This window comes from Pipistrellus kuhlii, unplaced genomic scaffold, assembly GCF_014108245.1.
Source record: "Pipistrellus kuhlii isolate mPipKuh1 unplaced genomic scaffold, mPipKuh1.p scaffold_m20_p_15, whole genome shotgun sequence".
Classification (NCBI taxonomy): domain Eukaryota; kingdom Metazoa; phylum Chordata; class Mammalia; order Chiroptera; family Vespertilionidae; genus Pipistrellus; species Pipistrellus kuhlii.
The window spans coordinates 15,692,975-15,720,688 of NW_023425460.1; the positions used below are offsets into that span (position 1 = coordinate 15,692,975).

General features: G+C 41.4%; 1 protein-coding gene across 1 annotated transcript; it reads right to left on the minus strand.

Annotated features, from left to right (window-relative positions):
• Positions 1-1,249: 1,249 nt before the first annotated feature.
• ADO (2-aminoethanethiol dioxygenase) lies at positions 1,250-5,641 on the minus strand. Its single transcript, XM_036438375.2, has 2 exons — positions 4,443-5,641; positions 1,250-4,384 (listed from the first exon to the last, which is right to left on the minus strand). The coding sequence occupies exon 1, from the start codon at positions 5,260-5,262 to the stop codon at positions 4,456-4,458; it is 807 nt and encodes a 268-aa protein (XP_036294268.1). The 5' UTR covers positions 5,263-5,641; the 3' UTR covers positions 1,250-4,384; positions 4,443-4,455.
• Positions 5,642-27,714: the final 22,073 nt, after the last annotated feature.

Below are 27,714 nucleotides of genomic sequence, written 5' to 3' on the forward strand. Positions count from 1 at the left end.
TACCTCTTTCCATAACCACTAAACAGAAGTTTTTAAACTTCAGATTTTCTAGTGACTGGCGTTATTCTTAGGTTCCTATTTCCTTGCTTGGCCGATTTTGTTTGACACGTTCAAAACCATGCCCCATTTTGATAATTGTTTTTAATGAAGACTTCCCTCCTACCAAAATTTTATTATATTAATATATAGCACACCTAAGTTTTATAAGATCTAATTGTCTTGCCAAATTTTAATTTTAGAGTAACTTTAGTCAAGATAATATAAAGTTTGCAAGACTAAAAAAGCTTTTCTAAAAAAAGTAACATGAAATGCATTTTATGAGTCAAATCGGTTACATAATCACTTTTACACTGACATGGGCTTGGTGAAGTGGAATAATACACTGTAAGGTGCTTTTTGAGACAATCTTATGACTTTTACTCCTTGATTTCAACATGTTAGGTCAATCTTTAATTGGATTTTACTTTTGGCTTGACACGTTCAGTAGTTGTCACTGGTATCTCATTTTTTATTTTGCTCAAGAAATAAAGCATATAAAATTAAGTTAGATCCTTCTTATTGCTTTATTGAATAATATTATTGATGTTTCAGCTGCTACTGGAAATCCTTATTAAAAATAAGCTTCTGGAGAGCAATTCCTTAAAGATCATAATGCACTTGAGATAGTTCAGAAAGCATTAAAAATAGATTAAACCTAAATAAGGTTTTCAATTATTCATAAACAAGGCTATTTAATTTCAATATCCTAAACTGCTAATTAAGGCACACTGTTAGGTATATATTAAAAATGACTGTAGTGCTATTTTAACAGTTCAATACAATGTGTGTGAGAGAAAGAATGGTCAACATCATCTCAAGTGCCTAAAGTGCCTCCACTCTAAACAATTAAACAAATTTTACAGGAAAAGGAAAGACAAGGAAATATTTAAACCCAAAGGTTCTTTCCTTTATGGATAAAAATACTTTTGTTTCCTTGTACAAGTTTTTCCTTAAATTAAATAGAAAACATTTTCTGTTGCAGCATAGTAGTATGAGTAAACATTAAATAGTTTCAGATTATGTTTTCAATCAACTGTTTCAAAGCTCACTTTCAAGGAAATTTTAAACTTTAGACTCTGCAGGCCACCAGTTGTTGGTACAGCATCTTACAGTATAGACCATGAACCTCTAACAGCTAGTAAAAATGTAGTCATTTGTAGCAAGTAATATTTTCCTTCTCTATTTTTGCAATAACCAAGTAAGACTTACCTACAAACGATTTCAAACATGCCTTTATTTTCCATAAGTACACTGATTTTAATCCAGAAATGTAAACATCTCTGGATCTGAAGATTCAGTATTTATATGGGGCTTAACAAAGGATTTCCCTCTTTGATAGTAGAGGCCTCACTGCACTAAAGGGATCAGAGGTCCCGAATTCAGACCAGGAGAGTTACATGAGTGTTACTATCCTCGTGTTAGAGTTCAATAGCGATGGGCAGAGCCCTGGGTTAGAGGTATATTGCTTCTTCATCAAGCTGTAGAGCCATAGCACAAGATTCAAAGTCATTTGGAAAAGATGAGTGAGTGGCAGAGTCCTCCTGGGAAGCCAAGACTGAGGTACTTACAAGTGGGCAATGCAAAAGGAGGAATACCAGGTGAAAACTTTGGGAAAAGTTAGAGGATATTAATGTTAAAAGGTCAGAGACCCACTCCTGTTGACAAACACACATTACTTTGAAAATAGGCTCACCATTTTCATTAATAAACAGCAAATGGTATAAACAATCCATGCGAATCAGGCTTAATAAAAAAATCAATTCTCATAACGTAGTAGGTAGATAATACTCTCCATTGATATAAGTGGCCATTGATACAACCAGAAAATTAAAGAGCTTTAGAAGTATTGAAGTATTAGACAGACAACTTCTTACCCATGGGAGGCAACTATTGAATGTTATGCAACAGAAAAGTTAAGTGGTTAGTATCATTGTGCTCATTAATCTTTGTAGGGAAGACAACTTTTCCCACAGTTGTTACTAAAACAGACTATATTGCAGGAATACATGGAAACACAATAGCAGCACATGAGGTCACTCATGACTAACAGTTTTTGCAGAAAAGTGCAAGGTTTTTCTGCACATTCGTCTTTGTAATAATAGTCTTTTCTTAGTGGCTCATTAAAACAAGTTACATTTTGTGTTCACCATTAATTTATTCAGAATGTATTAGTGAACCAAAAGTTTCACTGTTCCTCTTGAACTAAGTTAGATATATCATATTACTGTTCTGGCCTGCAACAATTTCAGTTATTCTTTTGAAAAGCACCTTAGTTTTTTTCACTCAACTTGCTTATAATTGAGAACTTTAAGATTTCTCATAGTGAAGTTTGGAAAAACTTTTCTCCTTTATTATTGTGCTACTGCCAGAATGGTTAATTTAATGTACTCCAGGTTGTATGATAACATCCATGTTACTATCCACAGTCTTAATAAGTTAATCTTAACTTTTTGCTACAATATAATTCAAAACAGGTAGGTATGTGATTGTTAACCAAACACATTCATACTGTGCCATGAAAAACACCCATTTGGTGAAGTTTTCTAAGAAAATCGTTTGCATATCTAGAATTTATTTTCAAACTGAATGCATGAAGAACTGCTTCAAACTGCAGTTATATTAAACTGTAAGTTATTATTAAATTACACCAGAATGTAAAGCTACCATAAAACAGTGTTAGTAACTCCGGAGAACATTCTTGGTGTTATGCCTGTGTCAGGATTTATAACAGTGGCATGTTGCTTTGAATAAGCATTTTTTTTTTTTTTTGTAAGTAATTCATTGAGAATTTGCCTTTTCATTCTATTTAAAAAATTGGGAAACAAATATCTCTTCACTGGGCCTCTGTAACCCAGTATGCACAAAAAGGCAAAGGCACATACTGTTTTCCTACAGGGTCCATACTTTCCACCAATAGCAAATTTCCCTCTATTACAGATATTAGAAGTGGATTGCCACATGGGCAAGTCAATCAAGAGGGCTTAGACAACAGCTGGGCAAATTTTAATGGGTTCATCTCTACAATTTGTTATTAAGTTTGTGAAATAAAAGGAATCCTATAAATAGTAAAAAGGGGGAAACAATAGTGCTTCAGGGCCGGAAGCAAATGGTGCCAATGTGTTTGTAAACAAGGTCAAGTTGCTCAGACTATTGAAAGGACAAAAATAAAACTAGTTACAGATAGCACAACTGGTCAAGAGGCTGGGAGTGGGGATTTTTAGTGCCCTAAAATGGCCAGCAGAATAACTGATTCTCAATTGCAGAGCCTGGGTCACCAGTGGATGAAGCAAGCTCTGGGCTCTCCTGCTTGAGGGAGAGGGTTCTGAGAACAGGGCCACCAACAACGCAGCTGGAACACCAGCTCTCGGGAACGTTAGGTGTGAGAGGATCTGAACACTTGTCAACATTTCCCTCTACTTTTACAGGAAAATACTGGAAGAAAATAGGGACATGGAGTTCAATAGCTGGCCAGGGGTGTTTTACATTCAGTTGTTTGGAAGCATACTGATTCAGTACTTCTGAATCTTCTGGTTAGAAAATAAAGAATCACCCCACCACCTTATACTATGACAAAGAAAGTCACCCGAGGGTAATATGGTTTTGTATTAAAGGTGAATCTGCAACAAGAAATCTGCTCAACTCACAGATCTGGGGACTCCCCGGGAAGATAAGCTCTATGTGGCAATTTGTCACTGAGAAATGCAGGTGTGAATTTCTGAGCAGATGCTGCCGGAGTAAACTGGCTACTGGGCAAGGGGAGGAAAGAAAATCTTGTCCTCTGCATGCATAGTTATGTTCTGGGGATGATCCCCCAACTCTGGGAAAATGATTTCATTTTGGCAACGAATTAACCAGGCAGAGCAGCTCACTTAAAAAGCAGCTCATCTATCTAAACCTAAGTTTTGACCAACGACTTGAACTAAAAACAATTCAAGCCACCGGGTCATGCTGTCAATAAAACTATAACAAGGAGCAAAGGGCATAAAGGACATTAAGTGGAAAACAAGCCCTATTTACCCAAGACCAAGGCGATGGGGGGTATTTTGTATAGAATGGGAACAAAAGAAGAATATTTTTCATTATGGCTTTAGGATGGAAGCGCTTCAGAGTCCCCCCTGCTCCCCTCCCCCCCAAATCAAAACCCTGGTGGCAGTGACAAAGCCAGGAAACAGCCCAGCCTCCCCCGCCCCCATAACCGTGCCCAGCGGTGGCTGCAGTCCAGTCGCCCGGGCTTCCCAAAGGCTCCCGAGGCAGCACCGCAGCCCACTCCAGTAGATCCAATGCCCAGGTGGCCTGGGGGTAGGGAGAGAGCCCTTGTGGTGGGGTGGGTTGCTGGCAGCCAGGCCCAGCCAGATCTGAGAGCAGGCATGTCTTCAGCTCCCCGTTCCTGGGGGGCAGGGGGAGCCTGCGGCTCCTTCAAGGGACGACCTTGGGACCTGGATAGGGCTCCCCCTCGCACCAGAAGTCATCAGCCTGCGGGGTCTCCAGGAGCCACACCTCTCGGGGCAGGTCACAGGTGGTGGATCCGGGGCTCCCCGGGGCCCGGACGGGTTCCAGCACCCGGTAATAGTGGCAGTCCCGGCCGTCGTCGGGGTCGTAGGGCGGGGCCAGGATGTCCAGGAAGGCGGCGGGCCCGTCCACGGCGTCGATCTGGTGCAGGTTGTCCCGGTGCGGCGTGAGGACGCAGGGGCCGCTGGCCTCGGTGTACTCGGCCCGCGAGCGGAGCACGCCCGGCCGCACGGCGTCCCGCTCGCGGGGCTGCAGCGGCGGCTCGAACTGCTGCTCGGGCGGCGGGGCGCGCGGCCGCTGCCCGCCGGCGGCCTCCAACTTGTCCATGCAGCTGATGCGCACGGTGCCGTAGAGCACCTTGAGCATGCCGTGCATGCCCGGGTGGTCGTGCAGCGGGATGGACGTGCCGCTCTTGAGCAGGAACACGCCGAGGCTGAAGCCGTCCGTCTCGTAGATGTGCATGTAGGTAACGGGCGGCAGGTTGGGGGGCAGCGGCTGCTGCTGCAGCGTGGCCTTGCGCGGGGCGATGTTCAGGTCCTCGGCGCGGACCTGGGTGAGCAGGCTCTTCAGCTGGCTCAGGTTCTCCGGGAAGCCCTGCGGCGCCGGCGCCTCGGGGCCTGGCACCGCGCCGCGGTCGGAAGCGCCGCGGCCGCCCCCGCGGCCTCGGAAGGTGAGGCACGCCTGGCGGGCGATCCGCTGGATCAGGGAGGCCATGTTGTCTCGGGGCACGCACGGCGGATCCTCCGAGTGCCGGGGCCGGCCCCCTCCTTTCCTCCGCCCCTTGCGGTCACCTGCGGCCGCCACGGCTGCGCGCACACGGGGCGGGAGGCCCCCCCGCAACGACCGGCTCGTAGGGCGCGCGGGGCACCGCGGCCGCTAACCTCTTGCAGCCGCGCGTTGGCAACGGCCGGGCGATGCTGCCTCACGCCCCCTCCGAGCGCGCACGCGCCCGGCCCATGCCCGGCGCTCGCGATCCTGGATCAGGTACCGGCCTGGCGGTCCGTGGCGGGCTTTGCCTTAAGCCCGAGGCTCCATTGATGCGGCCCCTACCTATGATGGTGGACGGGCGCTTCGAGCGCCTTGCAAAGCATGCTGGGACTTGTAGTTCGGTAGTCCGCAAGGGCTCCGAGTGGAGTTCCTCTGTCACCTGAAAAAAAAAAGAGGATTCGTTTTGTTGGTCATAAAGCGACTCTCCTTCTAGGTCCAAGGTGTTTTGAGTATTTGAAAAAAAAAAGGCGAATTGGGCGCAAGAGACGTAGCCAGTTAACTACAACTCCCGGCAGCCCCTCGGGCTGGGGTGACGCACTTCCGGCAGGTGGCTGGCAGCCTGGTGGAGGCTTGTTGGCCACCCCCAGGAACAGGCCGAGAGGGTCGATAACCTTTTGACGCCGCGCTGACTTGGTCAGCCATCCAGCGTCGCTTTTTCTCTGGCCTTACTCCCGGGAAGGAAGCCGCTGGGTTAACTTTAGCACCCTCGTGGCCTCCTAGGCTTCACTGCGGGCTGCGAAAATTATGGGAGGGCACTTTCCTAATTTTTTAAGTTTCTTAGGAGAGGAGAGGGGTCGAGGCCGTCCCTGGTGGTCACAGTGAGGACTCTGCACAGCTGTCCCCAGCTGTTGTTTGCATCAGAGTCTGATGACGCTCCTCTTCTGGTTACAGAGCACAGTCTTTTTTTTTTTTTCCCCTGTGATCACGGGTCCTGTACACTAATGCTGATCAAACCTGGGTTTGCCGAAGAAGCACCTAGTTTTGGCGGGGCAGGGGTGAGGGAGGAAGCTTTAAAAAATACAGGTTGCTGGTCGCCATGCAGAGATTAATGCACTAGAAGACGGTTATGACGCATCCTGTGACAGTCAGGGAAGCTCTTAACTCTGAGTTCAAAATCCTTTTGAACTACCCAAGTCAAACATAGGCTTCTTGTTCATTTTGCAGTTGGAGTGGTTCAGTAAATCCTTTCCAGTTAAAAACGGCATGCTTTTTATAGGAAGTTCTGCAATCTAAATAACGAGCACATGCTAGCACTGTGTTAAATGCATTTCCTAATGGATGCTGTACTGTTTAATCCTCACAGCAAGCACCATTATTCCCAGTTTGCAGATGAGGGAGTAAGTTGCAGGAGGCTAAGTTGCAGCGCATAAACAGCAGAGCATACAGTTTTACCAAAACCAGTAGCATGAATTGGTGTTAAAGAGCACCAAATGTGGAGGATATTGTTTTTCTATCTTACAGTGCTACTTTATGTCTTTAGGCAGACCCTACCTTTTTAGATCTTAATTTATTCACTTGTAGGATGCTGAGGTTAGGGTGACAGTCGTTCTAAACCCTGGTTATTTATTAGAAGCCCATAGGGAGCTTTATAAAAGTAAATATTTGGGTCCTGCTAGTGTAGCTCAGTGGTTGAGCATAGACTTATGAATCAGGAGGTCACTGGTTGGATTCCCGGTGAGGGTACATACCCAGGTTGTGGGCTCTATCCCCAGTGGGGGACTTTCAGGAGGCAGCTGATCAATGATTCTCTCTCATTATTGATGTTTCTGTCTCTCTTTACCTCTCCTTTGCTCTGTGAAATCAATTAAAAAATATATTTTTTTAAAAAGTGAAGATTTGGAGATCACATCACAGGGATTTGATTCAAAACTGGAGCGAATCTAGAATTTTTATTTTTAAGCTGCTCCCTGAATGAGTTTTGATTATCAGTCTAGAACCAATATTAGATCTTTAAATATTGAATCAGTTCTTAATATTTGGTGATTTAGATTGACAGGATGATTATTTGTTTTAGAAAAGGACTCTTGAGATTAATTCATTTTCAGAGTTTGCCATACCATTTTTAAGGTATTTAAATGTATTGTCAAAGTTCACCAACTAATGAAATCCCAGGAATTCTTTTTCTAAAATGTGAGGAGTATTTAGGAGGAAAATCCTCTCCCTTCATTTACAAATCTGGATTTTTATTTACTTCTGTAATTAGTGGAGGTATAGACTCCATAGGATACAGTCCTTAGTAACATACAGATGTGTTTGATTTCTGAAGCTGTTACATCTTAATAGTTGTCTGTACTTATTTAACTGAAACTCATCTATTCAAATGGGATAATATGATAATGTGTAAAACACTGATAATAGCGTGCAGAACATTGTACTTGTCCTATAATAGTAGCTATTAGTATAGTTTAAAAATGATTAAAAGCTGTAAAGATCTATGAATTTAAATAATGTTCAGCAAGAATTAAAATGGAGTTTGACTTGTCTTGAGAATCAGTTTCAAGGTAGAGATAAAAAAGATTTTTATTGGTTAAATCATCTTCCTGATAATGCCGCCCCTCAGGCCTTTGCTATTCCTTGTTCAGCCAAAGAGTACAAAGTTTCCAAAGACGTCCTGTGTCAGAATCACCTGGGGATGTTTGTTGAAAGTGCAGATTCCCAGATCATGTGGAAACCTACTGCCTTTGAATCTTTTGCATGTTAAAGTTTTTTGTTTTTTTTAAAATATATTTTATTGATTTTTAACAGAGAGGAAGGGAGGGGGATAGAAAGCTAGAAACACTGATGAGAGAGAAACATCGACCAGTTGCCTCCTGCACACCCCCTACCTGGGACGTGCCCGCAAGCAATGTACATGCCCTTAACCAGAATTGAACCTGGGACCCTTCAGTCTGCAGACCGATGCTCTATCCACTGAGCCAAACCGGTTTCGGTTGTAGTGTTACTTTAAATTGGGTTGTCAGGGATGACATGTGAGCTGCTCCTGAATATTAAGGAGGCAGCCATGGAAATATCTGAAGTTAAAACACTCCAAGTTTTGGAAGCCGCCCTAAGGTTGTTAAAAAGAGCATTGGGTGCCGTGATTTTAACCAGTATTGGTTGCAAAGAAGCTTGGTGTAATTGGGGTCCAGAATGAAGGCCTGTTAGAGAACATGGTGACCTTCAGAGTTCTGGGAGGGAGATAAAGTTGGGGGTGGGGTGGTTTGGGGAGTTATGGGTAGGGAGTAATAGGGAATTTAGCGTCACTGTAGGGAGTTAGGTCTTTTTATAAGTGGCAAGAAGCTTTTGGAGAGCTTTGGGCAGGAGAATGGCTTGATCTGTTGTACATTCCCCCTCCAACCCCCCCAAGTCAAGTCAAACTCCATTTTAATTCTTGCTGGAATTGGGGGGGGGGGGGGGGGAGTGTAACAGCAAACAAACAAACAGACAAACAAACAAAAAACAAAAAAAACCACACCCTGATTGGAGGCAGTAATGCAGAGGGAAGACAAGAGAACTAGTGTAAAGATTAGGGATCTATTTTGTAGGTAGGCAGAGCTGACAGGACTTGTTGATGAGCTATTTCTTTGCCAATCTATTTCTTAAAGTATTTTCTCTCCACATTTTCTTTTTCACAAGTTGACAGCTATGTGGTGATAGGTAAGACTGATACAGCTTACATCTTACCTCCTGCCCACGTCTAACTATTAAATTTAGGAGTGGGGGAAGCACACAGAAGCATGAGTAAAGCTGAGAGATTTTTTTATAGTTGCTTAATTAGCCAGGAATTGAAAAGAACTGGAAGAGCCCCCAGCATATATTTTTTATTAACTGCCTGCTCATTTAATATATGATCTCTTCATTCTGTGGGAACTAGGCTTGTATTTTGTCTTTCACCCCCTTCCCCTGGCCTCCTCTTTATGAGGATTTATTTTCCTTAATTCAGAAGGTAGCTTGCCATCTGACTTTTTCTCAAATCTTTCTTCAGAATCTGTTTTGTCCATGCCCTTCGATCACAGTCATAAGAGTGCAAGGGCACTGACATTTTCAAACGCTCAGGGTTCCTTGCCTGCAGAGCTTTGATTTGTTTTTAAGTGGGCAGGAAGGTTTTCTCCTAATAGCTCTTGCCATCTTACTCCTGTATCTGCCTTTAATGTTAGTATAGAACATGGTAAATGAACTGGTTAAAAAAAAAATTCCTATTTTTAGACTTGTATGTAAGTTGAAATATTTTGGGTTTAGATTGTGGCTTTCTTTTCAGTTTTACCAAATGTTGGCATATATTTCTTATCCATTCTTACAAATGAAGGTCAAGTTGTAAGAATAAAATAAATAGTTGTGAAGGCAGAAGAGCCTGGCCAGGCTTTGCCACTAACGAGCTGTGTGTCACTGAGCAAATCACTTGACTTTGCTAGATGTCGGCTTCGGCTTCTCCATGGTCCAGGGAGACAGTCTCTAAGACTCCTCGCAGCATCTCATTAGCCCGGTGCGGATGATGGAGACAATTCTAAGGACCCTTCAGACAAAACCAAACATGAGTTTTCTCTTATATCATTTCTCTCTCGTTTCTGTCTAGGTCCACTACGATCTTATACAGTAACTCTGCTCCCCTCTACTCTGATTGAACTTGGTGTGGTAGATGAGCTGTTCAGGTAAATTGCTAAGATCAGGAATTGTTAGCGATAAGGTTAGACTTTAGATGTACACATTGCACCAATAAATGGCAGAGGTTGTATTGTGTGATATAAGCTGTAGACGTTGTTTTTTAACTGTGATTCCATAGACCAGTGCATGTAGGGTTGGGATGAAAAGGACATATGTTGATTTTTTTTTTCTCTTCCTTGCCAGTGTCTTATTTCAGGCAATGGGATGCAAGGGAGGAAGAAATAAAAAATTAGGAGGACATATAGGGAGTTTGAGTGGGGGGGGGGGGATTGGTGTAGCTTTCACAGATCAATAGTTTTGCTATGCTCAGTCTGAAGCACTTACCATTTTGCGAGGTGATTTAAGATGATAACACTCCCCTACCAACTTTATATTAAAGGTTTTCCATTTCTTTAAGTAATGCAATTATTAAGATATCCAAAATAGTTCTGAACTATAAATTAGATCCAAGCACGTCTTCACCTCTTTTAATTAACTTTACCCACCAATTTCATGCTTCTTGTTTTTATTTTTTCCTCTCAGAAGACATCAGCTACCTCCACCTCCTCCACTTCTCCATCTGTCCTTTTCCTCTTGGTGGAAAGAGGTTTTTACTTTATGTTTATTTTAATTAATAGATTTGAGTCACAAGTTGATGTTTATCTTTAATAGGTAGTAAAAGGGAAAATCATCTTCTTTCGCTTGGCAAAAAAGAACTGTATGTTCATTGCTGGTGTTTGCCTGAAAATGACTGGGAACAGGGCAGGGTAAGGTCCCAGAGTTCTGAGTACTTGCAGAGAACAGACGCTGTATCCTAGGATCACAGGACGTGAAGATGGGCAAAACTCTTCAGAATGAAATTATGCTTTCTCGGGAAATGCCTTCATTGAGGGATGCTTAGAAAATATTGCTTGATGTTTAATGGTCTACCAATTTAGGATCAAATTCCCTAGGAACAAAATATAGGATGCAATTTAATTGTTTAATCACTCTGATTAATAAAACCCACTGTGAAGTTTCCTTTTTTAGATGGACAAGGCAAATAATACCCCTCCCTTTTTTTCCTTAAAAAAAAATATATTTTATTGATTTTTCACAGAGAGGAAGGGAGATGGATAGAGAGTCAGAAACATCGATGAGAGAGAATCATCAATCAGCTGCCTCTTGCACACCCCCTACTGGGGCTGTGCCTGCAACCAAGGTACATGCCCTTGTCCAGAATCAAACCCGAGACCTTTCAGTCCACAGGCCAATGCTCTATCCACTAAGCCAAACCGGTTTTGGCCCCCCCTTCCTTTTTTTTTTTTTTTTTTTTTTTTTTTTTTTTTCCTTTCCAACCTGTTCCTTTGACTTTATACCTGAGAATAGATCTGGGGCATTTGACTGCCTTGGAATAAATAGGGACAGTATTACACGTGTTCCCTGGAGAAGTGAAATACTACTAATTAAAGCCTTCTTTTGGAAAAACCTCCAGACAAACTCAACATCTTGTCTAGCTCGATGCTCTGCTATAGATAGCATTTTAGAGAAAGTGTGATAAATGACAGTACAGGTTGAAAGTGGAATAGTAGGAATCAATCCACTTGAGAGGTTTCCAGTTCTAGTCTCGGTTCCAACAACCTACTGTGTGACTTTGGATAAGTCATTTCACTCTTGGAACCTCAATTCTCTTGTCTACTACTTTCCCTTCAGCTTTAAAAAAAAAAAAATCTGTGAGTTTAAAAACTGTAATTATATGAAATTAAGTAATATAATTTAATACTGTAAAATACTGCAGAGCATCATAAACAACACTTTTAAAATGTATTTTTAAAAACAGCACTTGCGAACAATCAGTAACGGGCATATAATGATACTTTATTTCTCTTTTGTCTGTGTTGTTTCTAACTAAAGCAGATTATATGGACATTTCCTGAATATAAATCATTGGATAAAATGAGCAGGAGCTCTTGTTTACCATTATTATTAAGTTTCCACATTAATTTTTGAAGGAAAAGCTTTTCCCCCCATTCTAAGCATAAATTGCCCATGCAACAAGAGTGCCATATATGACTGTTGAGAAAAGCAAAACATGCTTTGAGTGAACAACACATTTCAACAGGACCCGCTGAGGTAATTGACAACCAACATCACAGCTCAGAGAAATTCCTCTACAGCATAGAGCTTTAATTTAATTAGATAATTAGCCCTGGTCAGCATATAATAAGTGCACAAACAATTAGCAATGGATTTGGGCTGCTCAAGCCTATTTTTTCTTTTCTGTGTTCCTTTGCTTTCGTTAACAACTCTAACTACTGAGCAATTTATGTCTTCACACTAACAATCAACCTTATTATCATAAAACTCTTTGCAAGTGATAAAGCAATGAGACCTGACATTGGTTACACAACATTAAGTGATTATGTTAAGTAATGCCATTTATTGCCTAGCCATCCCGCTGCTATATTATGTCAAACAAATAGGCTTTAAAAAGCAGTGCACACTCCTTGATTTTGATGATTGTTTTATTTGTCAAACCCAGGCAACTAGCAAGAAATGTACCTCAATTTGGAGTTCTTTCTCAGTGGCTTGGAACAGACTTGAATAAAAGGAAACAGTTCCATCAATCTACCAAAAAAAAGCAAACCCCTCAAAAACAGCCTTATTTGCGGCGTGAAGATTCTTATGTCTGGAAGGGCTTGAGATAAATTTCAGTAAGTCAAAGCCCTTGCTTGGCTGTCTTTTCTTGTTTGGAGACAGTTTTCAGTCTCATGGTTATATTCCTATGAATTGATGTCAGGAAGACATTTGTGTTGTTCTGATTCTGGGCATGTAAACAGAAGTACTTCATTATATATCAGTCAGAAATGGGTTTTGAAAAATGGTATTTTATGTTTCTGCAGGCAGATTATCCCTCTACAAAGAGATCATTTGCCATATCAGAAACTAGTGATTCCAGTAGATTTTATAGAATCCTTAACATTACAGAGTGTTCTTATAAAAATCTGTACTTATTAATCTAATAAGATTTGTTAGAAAATTAATTAGCCAGTTAATAGCAGCTTACATTTAAGTAATGTACTGCTTACTATTTAAGCAGAACAAGATGTATAAACAAAACTTTATTCTGATTGGAATATGAACATTGGCTTATAATTTCTTATCTTGAGACTTCCCATCTGGCTGATCTTGGAAATATGTTTGTATTTCTTTTTTCCCCCTCAGTAATAACTAGCAATTAGAGTTTCAGAAATGCCAATTTTAATTAAAACTCTCATTTCTAGCATAACGTATGTGAACTATGTAAAGCCTTTTTATTTTATTCAATTGACTGTTTTGAAAGAGTAATTTAAAGAATTCAGATCCAGAATAAAGATGTTCCAGTAATATTAAGCAAATAGTGTAAGTCCTTCCAAGTTATAATGATTTTTATTCTTACTCTGGGCACAGTAATTTCATTGCCATTAGTGTTTATATTATCCAAATATTTATTGACTTTATATCAGTCAGTTCATAGAAGGCAGAGTTTCTCAATTTCTGCACTGCTGACATTTTGATTGGCTAATTATTTACTGTGGGGGCTGTCCTGCGCCTTGTAGGATGCTTAGCAACATTCCCAGCTTCTATGGACTAGATGACAGCAGCACCAACTGTCGTCCTTCCCTCCCCATTGTGACAACCATAAATATCTCCAGATATTGACAGAAGTCCCCAGGTTGGGGGACAAAAAGTCACTCCCGGTTTATAATAATATAGAATAAGAGCTTGACAAATTTTCCTTTAAAATAATTTGAACATAAAGTGAAGTGTGTTGAATTTTGATGTCTAAATACTCTAGTAAGTGAAATCTTAATAGAAATAAAAGAATCAGAGACTTGATGGCTTGCAGTTTGGAGTGGTTTGGGGGCTCTGGGAGAACACGTCTGCTCTCAATTCCACTTGACTCTCCTAGATGGCCCTCGGAAGTTTGCACTCTAAGAGTTTATTTTCCTTTTAAATGTAAATATTCCTGAAAGGAGCATCCCTAAAAAACTAGCATGTTATTAACATATACCTACCCCCCCCCCCTTTTTTTTTTATGACAAGGTCCTTTAGGAGAAGGACTTAGAAAAAATTACATTGGGAATTGAGAGTTAGTGAATGGGAAGCAAGCACCATGTGTGGAAGGAATGATAAAAAAGAGACAGAAAGCACTAGAAAAATCCTTTAGACCAAAATTTTTAATGGGTCAGCCTGCATTGCTCTTGCCATATCTCAGAGTTTGTTGTTTTCCACTATTCCCTGTATTTTTACATCCCTTTTGTTGTTATTAAAGCAGCAAAGACTCTAGTATACTGTATAGTAATTTTTTTTTAATGTACTTTCTTTGTAACTTTGTATGTTGAGTATCCCAAGTTGATTTCCAAAAGTTACAGGTAAGTGAAATTTAAAAATTTAGAGAGGTATTGCCTTGGTTACCTGACATCTAAACCTAACATCCATGCGGACAGAGGAGGCCTGAGCTTTTCTTCCATTGCTGTCTAACACGTCAGTTTCAGGCCTGCAAGATGGACCTCTCAGCACCACTCAATGGGTGCCTTAAGGGATGGCCCTACTTTTGAAATTTGATGCCCCTCATAAAGTAGATGTTCCAGTTTATATTCAATTAACAAAAAAAATTTTTTTTCTAGTGATTACAATAATGCTTCATTAAAAGGAACTTTCTGAAACATAGGGAAACCTGAAGATCTGATGGCTAGCATGCCGAAGCCAGTTCCAGGATATTTTCATACATGCCCTCAGTAGCTCCCCACACTGAGCTTCCACACTGAGAATATAATTGGCTGAGTCATTCCGCCTGCTTTCATTAATAACCATGTTGTGAAAGCACTGTACCGGACTCTGTGGGGAGGTAGCAGGGACATTATAATGTAGCTAAGACAGGACACACGGGGGCCAGAGTGAGAACAGAGGCAGATTATGGGGATTTGTACCGCACCCATTCATCAAGACAAGTGGGGGCTCACAAGATACATCAAAGTCAGCTCTCCACAAGGTGCCTTAGGAAAGCTTTTCTGAGGATGTGCGGCTTGGCTCCACCAAAGAATCAGGAGAACTTGCTGGAAGGGGTTGAGCTGAGGATTCCAGGTGGAAAGCACAGAGCGAAGGCTCAGCGCCTATTTTCCCACTCGTGCATCTGTTGAGGAGTTGCACGCTTTTCTGTTTGGCCGAGTGAGTTTTCTGCAGCCCATAGGGTCATAGAGTCTGCCTTACTGAATGGAATTCTCTCTTCAGCCTCTGGTAATGCTGTCTGAACTTCCTCACAAGGGTCTCCTCTTTTATGGCCTCTCCCCCTGATAAGGTCGGTCAGCGTGTGTGTGCTGTCTGGCACAGGTATCTGTTCTCCTGCGTGGGGAAGCCTACCGCTCTGCACTGTAGCTGGAAACCAGGGACAGGCAGCCCCACCCCTAGCAGGCACGTTTTCTTTTAAATGTATAAAGTGGTCTTTAGTTCATGGTGCAGTTTTCTCACTCTGAAGCTAAAACAGAGATTTATCTGCCTAAATGGGCAGGATTCACGAAAATGATTTTTCCATTTTGCTGCAGTCCCACTGTGTGACTTAGTCTCTCATAAATAATTTAGGAAGCCTGGTGGATGTAACTTTTTATTTTGGCCCTTTGGCACCCGCTTCTAATGATTTATTTTAGAAAGTACAGTTCCTTCAGCAATGTCTATTTTGTGTGTGAAGAAAAGTCTGGAATTTCTATTAACTGAAGAATTTTCACACTTTAGCAGGTGACTCTGAGCATGTTAAAATCGCCTTGGTGTAGCAAGAAATACTGTTGTTGGGATAATACATTTGTAAAGCACCAGTCTTCTAGTGCATCTGGCTGTATCTTTGGGACCCTGCTTAGATCTCATCGGGAGGGGGACAGATAAAAGAGAAATCATTTCACACAATGAACGTGGTGAAAAAGATGCTCAGAGTGCAACGTAAATCACCTGGTAGACTTAAAAGTTACTGATTTTACTCTTCCCAAGTTGCTGTTGAAACAAAGAGACTCATGGTTGCCAGCAGAGAGGAAGCTGGGGCTGGGTGAAAAAGGTGAAGAGATTAACAAGTACAAATTGCTGTTGACAAAATATAGCCATGAGGATGTGAAGTATAGCATAGTGAATATAGTCAGTAATATTGTAGTAATTATGCATGGTGCCAGGTGGGTACTAGAAATATTGGAGGGAACAGTAAATATGATTAACCACTATGCTATATACTTGAAACTAATACAAAATAATGTTGAATGTAAACTATAATTGAAAAAAAAATGAAAAGAAGTAAAGAAGTAGTCCTTATGGGTAGCAGCTCCCCAAGGGGTCAGAAGAAAGATGAAGTACTGGTGTATGAGTCTGAAACAGTAAGTAATAGAGAATTTTATTTTATGATTGTGGTTTATAGTCTGGTAGTTCATATCTACACTAGTAAAAGAGAAATATCCAAATTGACCACACCTTTCCTATGCCCACAAGCCACACCCACCATCCAATCAGGAGCTAGTATGCAAATTAACCCAACCAAGATGGCTGTGGCCACTGAACGAGCAAGAGGCTTGGGTTTCCCCAGTAATGGAGGAAGCCAAGCTTCCTGCCTCCTCTGGCTGGCCCTGGCCTCCACTCAAGGCAACAAAGTTTCAATTATAGAAAATAAATAAATCCCAGATACCAGGGCCTCTACTTGAGTCGCCAAGGGGAGGGGAGTAAGTGGGGGGGGGGGGGAGGAAGGGGCTGTGGCTGGCCTGCAAACCACCACAGGCCCTTCATCCAGGCCATCCCAAGCCCCAAGGGAACCCCCACCCTGATCCAGGACACCCTTTAGGCAAACCAGGTGGCCCTACCCATGCATCAGGCCTCCATCCTATCTAATACTATCTAATAAAAAAGTAATTTGCAAATTGACCATCACTCCAGTACATAAGATGACTGCCCCCATGTGGACCCAATGGCTGCCACAAGTTGAATAGCAGGGGAGGGCAGTTGGGAGGGACCAGGCCTGCAAGGGAAGGCAGTTGGGGATAATCAAGCCTGCAAGGGAGGGCAGTTAGGGGTGATTAGGCTAGCAGACGAGGGAAGTTGGGAGTGACTGGGCCTTCAGGGAAGGGCAGTTGGGGGGGGAACCCAGGCTTGTAGGGGAGGGCAATTAGGGGCAATCAGACTGGCAGGGGAGCAGTTAGGTATCAATCAGGCTGACAGGGGAGTGATGAAGGGGTGATCAGCCTGGCAGGTGAAAGCGGTTAGGTGCAATCAGGAAGGCAGGCAGTCAAGCAGTTGGGAGCCAGCAGTCCTGGATTGTGAGAGGGTTATCCGACTGTCCATTTAGACCCGATCCTGATAGGCAGTCCTAAACGGGCAGTCGGACATCCTTCAAGGGGTCTCAGGTTGAAGAAGGTGCAGGCTGGACTGAGGGACACACACTCCCATGCATGAATTTTGTGCACTGTGCCTCTAGTTCTTTAATAATAGCATGTACTTAGAATTTTTTATTCTTTAAATTGCTTAATCTCAATGACAACAGGTTTTTTCAATTAAATGCTTCATCTACCTGGTATTACAGGGGACTGGAGTTTTCTTCACAAGAAAATTTGTTAGAAAAATTCATAAAAAACAAGAAATTCTATTCTGAGTTGCCAGAAACTCAGAACTTCCTACCATTGATTTGGTTTTCATTCATTCAATAAATGTATTAAATACCCACTCCATGTATTAGACACTCTTCCATGGGCGAGGTATATAGGAACAAGATAATTTCAAAACGCCTGAGTACTGGGATAAAGATAACGGAGTGAAGGTAACTGTAGTCTGGAAACGGAAAGAAATCCCCTCAGTGAATGTAGCATTTGAGTTGGACTAGACTAAAGATCTTAAGATCTGGGTCAAACATTCCTGGCAGATGCAGGAATAAGCTTGGTGGCTTGAATAAATTAGTTTTGGGGTATACATTTTTATGTGTACTCAAGATAATTTTGTGTTGATAATTCACACATCCTATCCTTTAGACGTCTAGACCCTCTGTCTTTTCCAGGTGTTACTATTTTTTCCTACTGGACATCTCTGTGTGTCATTCCCAGAGAGCCTTCATCACTTTCGTATAGTCTAGGAAGAACAAAAGCAGTCCAAGACAGACAAATGTATAGCTCTCAGTAGACTCAGTTTATATATATGTTGCAAATGGGGATGGGGAAGCAAAGGAAGCTATAGGCCACATGTGTCAAACACAAGGCCCGCGGGCCAAATCCGTCCTGCCAGGTCTTGCAATGTGGCCCGCACCGCGCTGTCATCACTGCACTCCGCTGCGTTTCCATCACAATGACAGTTTATGACTGTTCAGTAAACCATTCGGCCCGCGATTTAGGCTGGATTTTAGATTTTGGCCCCTTCTCTGATTGAGTTCGACACCCCTACTATAGGCTCTTAAGAGTGTTAACCTGTGTGGATTCTACTCCTTTCTTCTTGCCTGAACTTTCAAGTTCAGCCCCTAGCTGGGGACCCAGATGCCTAGAATTAGCATCTTTGACCCCCCTGTCTCCTCCATCTCCTCATGCTAGTTTCTTTAACCAAGAACTTCCCTTTGTTAGTTTTTAGAAAAAGTGACAGACTTCCAGTTCTTCACCCTAGCTAGTTAACAATTGAGTTTCAGGCATATCTTGGAGATACTGCGGGTTCAGTTCCAGACCACTATAATGAAGCAAATGAACTGTTTGGTTACCCAGTGCATATAAAAGTTATGTTTACTCCATCCTGTAGTTTGTTAAGTGTGCAGTAGCATTATGTCTAAGAAATCAATGTACATGCCTTAATTAAAAAATGCTTTATTGCTAAACAATACTAGCAATCATCCCGAGCCTTCAGTGAGTCATAATCTCTTACGTGTGGAAGGTCTTGCCTTGAAGTTAATGGCTGCTGACTGATCAGGCTGGTGGTTGCAGAAGGCTGGGGTGGCTGTGGCAATTTCTTAAAATAAGACAACAATGAAGGTTGCCACATCAATGGACTCTTTCTTTTCATGAAGGATTTCCCTGTAGCATGAGATGCTGTTTGACGGCATTTTACCCACAGAACTTCTTTCAAAATTGGAGTCAGTCCTCTCAGACCCTGCCACTGCTTAATCAACCTAGTGTATGTAATCTAAATCCTTTTCTGTCATTTCAACAACCTTCACAGCACCCTTAGCAGGAGTAGATTCTATCTCAGGAAGCCACTTTGTTTGCTCATCCATAAGAAGCAGTTTCTCATGCGTTAAAGTTATATGAGATTGTAGCAATTTAGTTACATGTTTAGGCTCTAGTTTTAATTATAGTTCTGTTGCTATTTCTACCACCTCTGCAGTTCCTTCACTGAAGTCTTGAAACCCTTCAAAATCATCCATGAGGGTTGGAATCAACTTCTTCCAAGTTCCTGTTAATGTTTATATTTTGACCTCTTCCCATGAATCACTAATGTTTTTAATGGCATCTAAGAATAGTGAATTTTTTTTTTTTTTTTTTACAGGTTTTCAATTTACTTTGTCCAGATCCATCAGAGGAATCTCTATCTATGGCAGCTATTGTCTTTGAAATGTATTTCTTCATAATAAGGCTTAAAAGTCAAAATTACTCCTTGATCCATGTGCTGCTGAATAGGTATGAATCTCATTGTTCAATAGAACTCTTGAGTGACCAGGTGCATGGTGAATGAGCAGAAATGTTTTGACTCTTTTTTTTTCTTTCTGGGTGGTAGGTTTCACCAGTGGGCTTAAACTATGCAATAAACCATGTAAATAGATGTACTGTCATTCAGGTTTTGTTCCATTTATTGAGCACAGCCAGAGTAGATTTAGCATAATTTCTAAGGGTCCTATGCCTTTCAAAATGAGCGTTGGCTTCAACTTAAAGTCACCAGCTGCATTAGCCCCTAGCAACAGAGTTAGCCTGTCCTTTGAAACTTTGAAGCCAGGCACTGACTTCTCTTTAGCCATGAAAGTCCCAGATGGCATCATTTCCCAATATGCCTTTTTTGGGGGTCTATGTGGAAAATCCATTGTTCAGTGCAGCCACCTTCTTTAATTACAATACATTAGCTAGATCTTCCGGATACTTTGCTGCAGCTTCTACATCCGCATTTGCTGCTTCACCTTGCCCTTTTAGGTTATGGAGATGGCTTTCCCTCTAAACCTCATGAACTGATCTCTGCTGGCTTCCAACTTTTCTTCTGCAGCTTCTTCACCTCTCTCAGCCTTCAGAGAATTACAGAGTTAGGGCTTGCTCTGGGTTAGGCTTTGGATTAAGGGAATGTTGTGGCTGGTTTGATCTTCTATCCAGACCACTAAGACTGTTTCACTTTCTTATCATTCATATGTTCACTGGAGTAGCACTTTTTATTGCCTTCAAGAACTTTAAAAATTTTATTTACAACTTGGCTAACTGTATGGCACAAGAGGTCTAACTTTCAGCTTGTCTTGGCTTTTGTGATGCCTTCCTTGCTAAGCATAATCATTTCTAGCTTTTGACTTAAAGTGAGAGACATGTTACTCTTCCTTTCACTGAGTACTTAGAGGCCACTGTAGGGTTATTTATTGACCTAATTTCAATATTGTTGTGCATCAGTTAATAAGGAGTCCTGAGGAGAAGCAGAGAAGCAGGTTGGTGGAGCAGTCAAAGCATACAACATTTATTAATTTAGTTTGCCTTCTTATGTGGGCACAGTTTGTAGCATCCTCAAACAATTATAGTAGTAGTATCAGAGATCACTAATCACAACAATATAATAATGATGCAAAGTTTGAAATACTGTGAGAATTACCAAAACGTTACATGGAGATACAAAATAAGCAAATGCAGTTGAAAAGGATGGCGCCAATGAACTTACTGAGTGCAGGGTTGTCACAGACCTTCAGTTTGTGAAAAAAATGTAATATCTGTGAAGTTAAATAAAGCAAAGTGCAGTAGAACAAGGTATGCCTGTAGGCCTGTGCAAGCTCTTTGTTTCCTTACACCCTGCACTTGGACTATAAGTAGACATAGTCTTCTCTAGACATAGACTCTCTTCCAGATTTTTCTTCTCTGGTCTGGTAAAGGAGGATGTTGCTATGAAGAATTATTAAAAATACCTAGATGGTTTGAGGAGTGTCAAATTTTAATCCACAGAAAGTGAGAAAATTTATTCCCAAGTTCACTTTCATCTGTCAGTGAAATGTTAATGTATGAGAGCTATTCAAAACTTTGTCCAAGTCCTGCGGTGTGTGGTAAATATTTAGACATTGCCTGCAACCAAGATTTCTTCAGTATTTTAGGAAAGCAATTACACGTTTCCTGCCTGGTCCAGATGCTAATATATAACCTTGCTGTCATGCCAGCACCCCTGGGCCGAGACGCGACCGTCAAACCCCTACTCACTTTTCTTGACAGTTGATAAAAAGAACAGATTGACCAAAGAGTGTATGTATGAGTCAATGAAGATAAACGATCTTTTATTGTGAAAATAGTATCTAGTTAATATTTCACAACTGAAAATTCCCCTCTCTTCCACACCCACTAGTCAAGCTTCTCTTCTGTTTAATATTTAAAATAAAATAGTTCGGCTCTCTCCGGAGGCCTTGGGACTTCCCCGGTGCCACAGGTTGTGATGTGTCTTTTCTCACCTCTGGACTGGGGAAACCCCATGTGCCAGGCAAAGGGCCAATTTTAGCCCGGCAGCTCATTAAGGAGATTCAGAATCTAAGGAGCCACAGTGAGACAATTACAGGAAGGAGACAAATACAGGGAAACAATACCTGAAGCGGGCACTCTGACCAAGTTAACTGCTATCTAATATCTTAGAAAGAGGCCTGGGGATTAGTGAATGAGGCAGTGTGGAAATTGGGAAAGATTTTAGTTCACAAATGTTAGAGGGAATTTCATGGGTAACAATCTTCAGGAGAAAAGGCCATTCATTTTTTAAAAACCCCAAGGGATGGTATACGAGCTGTGAGAGAAAATAAGTCTCAAAACCCCAAGGACTCCCCACTTGGGGACTAACTAAGGAAGGGGCTCTTGGCAGTCATCTGGCTTGTCCTCTGAATCCAGCTGCAGGCCTGTCTCTCAGGGCTCCCTGACCGATGGCCACCGGCTTCCATGTAACCCTCGGAGTGCAGGAGTGCCCATTGCTGGCCATATACGAGCGAGGTGTCCATCCCTCGACTGCATAGTGCAGTTGGTAAAAATTCTTCATGAAACTGCCTTCCTCTAATCTGCAGCCAGAGATCTTCCTTTGACATGCAGCATATCCTCTCTGCTTTTCTCAAGACTCATTCCAAATATTTGAAGACAGTTAACCATCCTATGACTCCTAAATTTTCTCTTCTGCATATCAACTAACATACTTCCGCTCTCCTCATGTTCTAGTCAACCTTTCCTGGACTAGCTGACTGTAGAGAGAGCTCTTTTCATGAAACCTGGGGCTGGGAATGAAACATCTTCTGGGCAAGGTCACCCCAGATTTAGGCTGTTTTTATTGGCACAGAATGTGATCGATTTTGAAGATGTCCCATGTGAGCTTGAGAAGAATGTGTGTTCCGCTGTGGTTGCATGAAGTAGTCTGTAGATGTTTGTTACAACTAGTTGATGGGTGTGTTGTTGAGTTCAATTATGGCCTTACTGATTTTCTGCCTAATGGGTCTGTCCTTTTCCTGACAGAGGGTGTGCAGTGTAAAACAGCACTAACAGAATTTAGTTACCAGCCTTACTCACTGGATTTCCTTCAAAAGATTGTCGACTACCTCAACCTCCCCATTATTTCCCTTAAACTCTCACCCACCTGAAAACAAAAGAAATAGTTAACTGACAAAGATTCCCCATGGTAGAGGATATTCTAAAGAACTTGCTGAAGGTTCTGAAGGAAATGACAAAAGAGTTCTCCACATGTTTAACCAATAACAGCATCCTCAGGATAAACACGTACCTTCCTGAAGTACCTATCTAGCCCCTTTCTAGGTTGAACATTTTTGTTCTATATGTTTAAAAACCAACTGCGGTGCTTCCCATCCCGTCATTTATCTTGAACTACAGTCGCCGATGGTTCTCTTATTTGGTCGAGGAACAGTTCTGGTTTCCACTGTCAGTTCTGACCTCAGCCATGGATCTAAAGATGGCACTGAACAGATTGGACCCAATAGCTCTATTGGTAACATGTCGCCTCCTGGCTGCATGATTCTAGTTATCTTTAACAGTCATAGTTGGTCTGAAAAGCTTTTTGATTAAAAAAGTTTTGAAATGTAAATATGTGAACAAGTTTTAGAAGTGCACAGAAAACTATGTTCTAAAGATAGAAATAAAGTGTTTTGCCCCATTCAGTTAGGAGTCTAGGCCTAAGTCCCTTCTGGTGATAAGTCCTGTTAAGGCTCCATAGGCATGATAAAGTTGGACAAACACTGCAGTGTATTTTTCCCCCTGCTGAGGAAGAAAGTATTTGTTTAGAGCCCCTTTTTAGGGTAGTGTCCTCGTGCAAGGAGGAAGTGAAGGGGGCATTTTTAAAGCATCCTGAAATGGGTATCAGAGAAGGCACACTCATTGACCATCAGGAGAGAGATTTTATTTCTGGGAGCTCTAGCTATGAAGAATGATACATGTCCTGGCCAGCATGGCCCAGTTGGTTGAGTGTTGTCCCGTGTACAGAAAAGTCACCAGTTTGATTCCCAGTCAGGGCACATTCCCAGGTTGCATGTTCAATCCCCAGTTGGATAGGCAACCAATCAATGCTTTTCTCTCTCCCTCTTCCTTCCTTTCTCTCGCTAATCAATGAAACATATTAGAATAAAAAAAGAATGATACATAATTTTCTTTCGCAAGATTTTCTTTTACTACAATCATGGGGCTGGGCATGACAACTTTGTTTATGGAAAAAAATGTGTGTCTTAGTTGACACTTTAGACCTTTAACGACATTAAATCTCTTCTATAAAAAGATAATTTATGATAAATAATTTAATGGAATAAAATGCTATTTTTTAATTTATAAAACATTTGTATCTGGATATAGTATTTTTGTGTGTCCACAGTGTTTTCATCTCCATATAATTTGTGCACATATTGTATTTTAGTATATATTGTATAAAAACCCAATGTCATAGTCATTTTTAAGGACAAATCTCTTTTCCTTTTCTGTCAAACTATCTCATAGTTCTATATATATATTTTTAAAGTTTCTGATACCCCTTTGCCTGTGGCTACAGGAGCAGTGTATGTGGCCCCTCTTACAATCACTGTAGGCGATTGTAGGTGGCTGAGGGGAAATAGAGACTCTTTAACTGGTGAACCAAAGAGCTTCATAACCTTCTTTCACCACAACTGAGGTTGGCGTTTATGACCACGTGGACTTCGGAACGTCTGGTTCTGCTGAGGCTGATGTGGCAGCATGGAACATGATGACAAATTAGCTTGAGTGTATCAAAGAGCTACACAGTGTCCCCCCAATAACTGGGAATTGAATGGAGCTCAATGCTGTTGCAGGTGAAATGAGCTTATTAATGAAAATTTAGAACATGGGACGTATGCTAATAAGGATGGTATGTCAGAGAGGGTGCTTTGGATTCCTAGAAAACAAATTGTAAATCTTTTACAAAAGGAAGGATTTATTATCTCACAAAATGAAAGCCTTGCAGTAAGGCAGTTTTGTGATTCCACAATGATATCAAGACCCCAGTTTCTGTTGCATTATTCTCAACATGTTGGCCTTTTTCTAGGTTTATCTCCTCATGGTTGCAAGATGGCTGCTGATGCCCCAGTCAGCACTTACTTTCTTTGAGAGGAAGTTTCTCAGTTTGCCTCTTATCAGGGAGGAAATCTTTTTAAAAAATATATATTTTATTGTGATTATTTTTTTTTTTATTTTTTTTTTTTTACAGAGAGGAAGAGAGAGGGATAAAGAGTTAGAAACATTGATGAGAGAGAATCATCGATCAGCTGCCTCTTGCACACCCCCTACTGGGGATGTACCCGCAACCAAGGTACATGCCCTTGACCATGGACCTTTCAGTTCACAGGCTGATGCTCTATCCACTGAGCCAAACTGGTTTTGGCAGGGAGGAAAACTTTTTATGAAGATCCTTAGCAGACTTCCACTCACAAATCATTGGCCACAATTATGTTGCATGTTGATTCCTAAAACAATGACTGATTTGAGAAATAGAATTGCTATGATTGGATTAGATGAAGATTCACTTCCTAGACATTTGAAGGGGCATCTTCACTGAGTATAGGTCATATGAAGAGTGATCAAGATCAGGATTCAATTAACAATGAAGAGGGGCAAAGGGTTGTAGGGTGGGCAACTAATACTGCTTATTACAAACACTATATATTTGAATAGCACACCTCCTATCTCATTTAATAAAATTATTCCACGGCTCTGGAAGAGAAAAGTAATTTGTTTTATCCCCTACCATCACTGGAAACAGGAAAGATGTACTCATGCGTGAAAAGTAGAAGCCATATTTCTGTTACTTTGTAATAGTCAAAAGCAAGTTTTTCAAGATAGAAAAGAAAAGCAAGGAAACACTGAAGACACTATTCACTGACTACTCAGCGGCCATTTTCACCTTTTCACTCTTTTCTCCTTGCCAATGAAACTTGATTTCTTCTGGCAGGATTTTACTGACTCCTGGGGCCAACTCTAGATTATCCAAGCCTATCAAAGTAGTGTCATTAGCAGATACACACATTTCTTGCTCTTAGTGGTAGCCATATGATACCTTTTGGCCAATATGTAGAAATCCTCTGGGGGTGAGGCTTCTGGGAAAGCTTTTGTTTTCTTGATAAAAGGGACAAGTGCTAGCAGAGAGCTTACTGGGACCTCCCTCCCCTTTTCTTCCTGCCTCCCTCCCCTTTATGCAAATGGGATGTCATTTGCTATAGCAACACTTTTGACAACATGGGAGAGCCATCATGGGGGGAAAGTTGTCACATTAGCAAATGGTAAAATAGAAAGATAAGAGATCCTGAGTCAGAAGACCAAGCCTGGAACTGCCTACTTTCAAATTTCTGGTTATGTGAGGTAACTTAATGCCCTCATTGCTTAAATCAGCGTTTTTCAACCGCTGTTCCGCGGCATACTAGTGTGCCGCGAGATGTTGCCTGGTGTGCCGTAGGTGCAGACAAGACAAGAATTTTATAATTTTTCACTATTTTGTTTACTTAATATTTCATAATAAAGTAATTATAAAATACTTTCTTTGTGTTTATTTGATTCCTATTCAAGAGAATTACTTTATATATAGTCAATATAGGCACAGAGTTAAATTTTTTAACATTTTCTAATGGTGGTGTGCCTCCTGATTTTTTTCATGAAACAAATGTGCCTTTGCCCAGAAAAGGTTGAAAAACACTGGCTTAAATGACCGAGTTGGGTATTCTATTACTTGCAACTTAATACATATTGACTTGGTACAAAAGCAATGAACAATATCTCATGTAGATACTATGGCTATCCCACCACTTCTCTTCCCCCAACGTTTTTGTTATACATTGCCTCTGGGCTCAGAGAGTCCGATATACAGCCCTTCCACTCCATCTCACTCAGATTATTCCACTCTTGTACACCCTCAGCACTGCAGGATCTACTTGATTTCCTACTACTTTTATAAACCTACTCATGGTTTCTTTCCCAACTAGATTTGAAATCCCTTCAGGACGGAGACCAGGCCTCTTGCTCTTCTGGTGTCTATTTCTGTGCTTGGTGTAGAAAGGGTTTAGTGATGAGAAGTGAATGAATAATGTGACTTTTCCTCATTTCAGCCAGCAGTGAAGGAAGGAAGCAAATAACTTAAGAAGGCACAAACTTATCACCTTCTTGGTCTCTAAGTTGGAAAACAGAGATTTTGGAATATATCCCATGATGACTTCTTCGTGCTATGTTACTAATCATCAGAAGTGGGCATTATTTGAATTTTAGTTCCATAGCAATATTTCCTTTCTTTATGAACAGCTTAGATGCAGGGTTGGGCAGCATCCTGTAATGGTTAGCTTGAGACAATGCATTTTAGGGAAGCATCCCCTTGTATTTGAGTTATAGATGGCAGATGTGGAATAAAGGAACTTAATAGCTTAAGGAAGATCGCCAATGGACATTGTGATTTTGGGGGCGGCTGGATTGCTACAACTAAAAAATTCCCTTGCATGAGTTTGTCACTTTCAGGGGATTTTGGTCATGATTTAGTGAAGTGGAACTTCTGATTGAAATGAGAATCTCATGGCCTGTGTGCATCTTTGCTCATAGCCAGGATGGCACCTTGGGTGTGTCAAGGTCATCACCAGCTCTGCACATGTTTCAGCTTACAGCACATGCTCTCTCTGGGTCACCTCCTTATCCAAAGCCTCTGCTGCTATTTCTTTCTCCTCAAGCACAAGTGTTTTTTTTGTGGTCACTCTAATACAGTGGGTTTTCCTTAAGGTAACTGTGGGTGGCCCCTCCATTTTTATATTCTTGCTTCCTTTTTGTTTCTGCAAATGCTGCCCTCCACTTTCCCCTGAAGCACATGCTGTTCATGTAATCTGAATGGCCATTTAGAGGAAAGATCAGAAGTTTGTTGTTTCATTACCAACATAAATCAAAACTTTGTGTTCGCATTGCAATCCGAGTGCGTCCAGGAATAGCTTTGGGATTGCTAAGTGTCTGGAGAGCACTGACTACACAGACATGTTTTGAATCCGGCTATAATAGTTTCTACAGCTGTTAACAGTTCGTAGAAGAAAGGCAGCATTATATATCAGCGTTTAAAATGTGCATGACTCGCATTGCACAGAAGTCAGATTGGGAT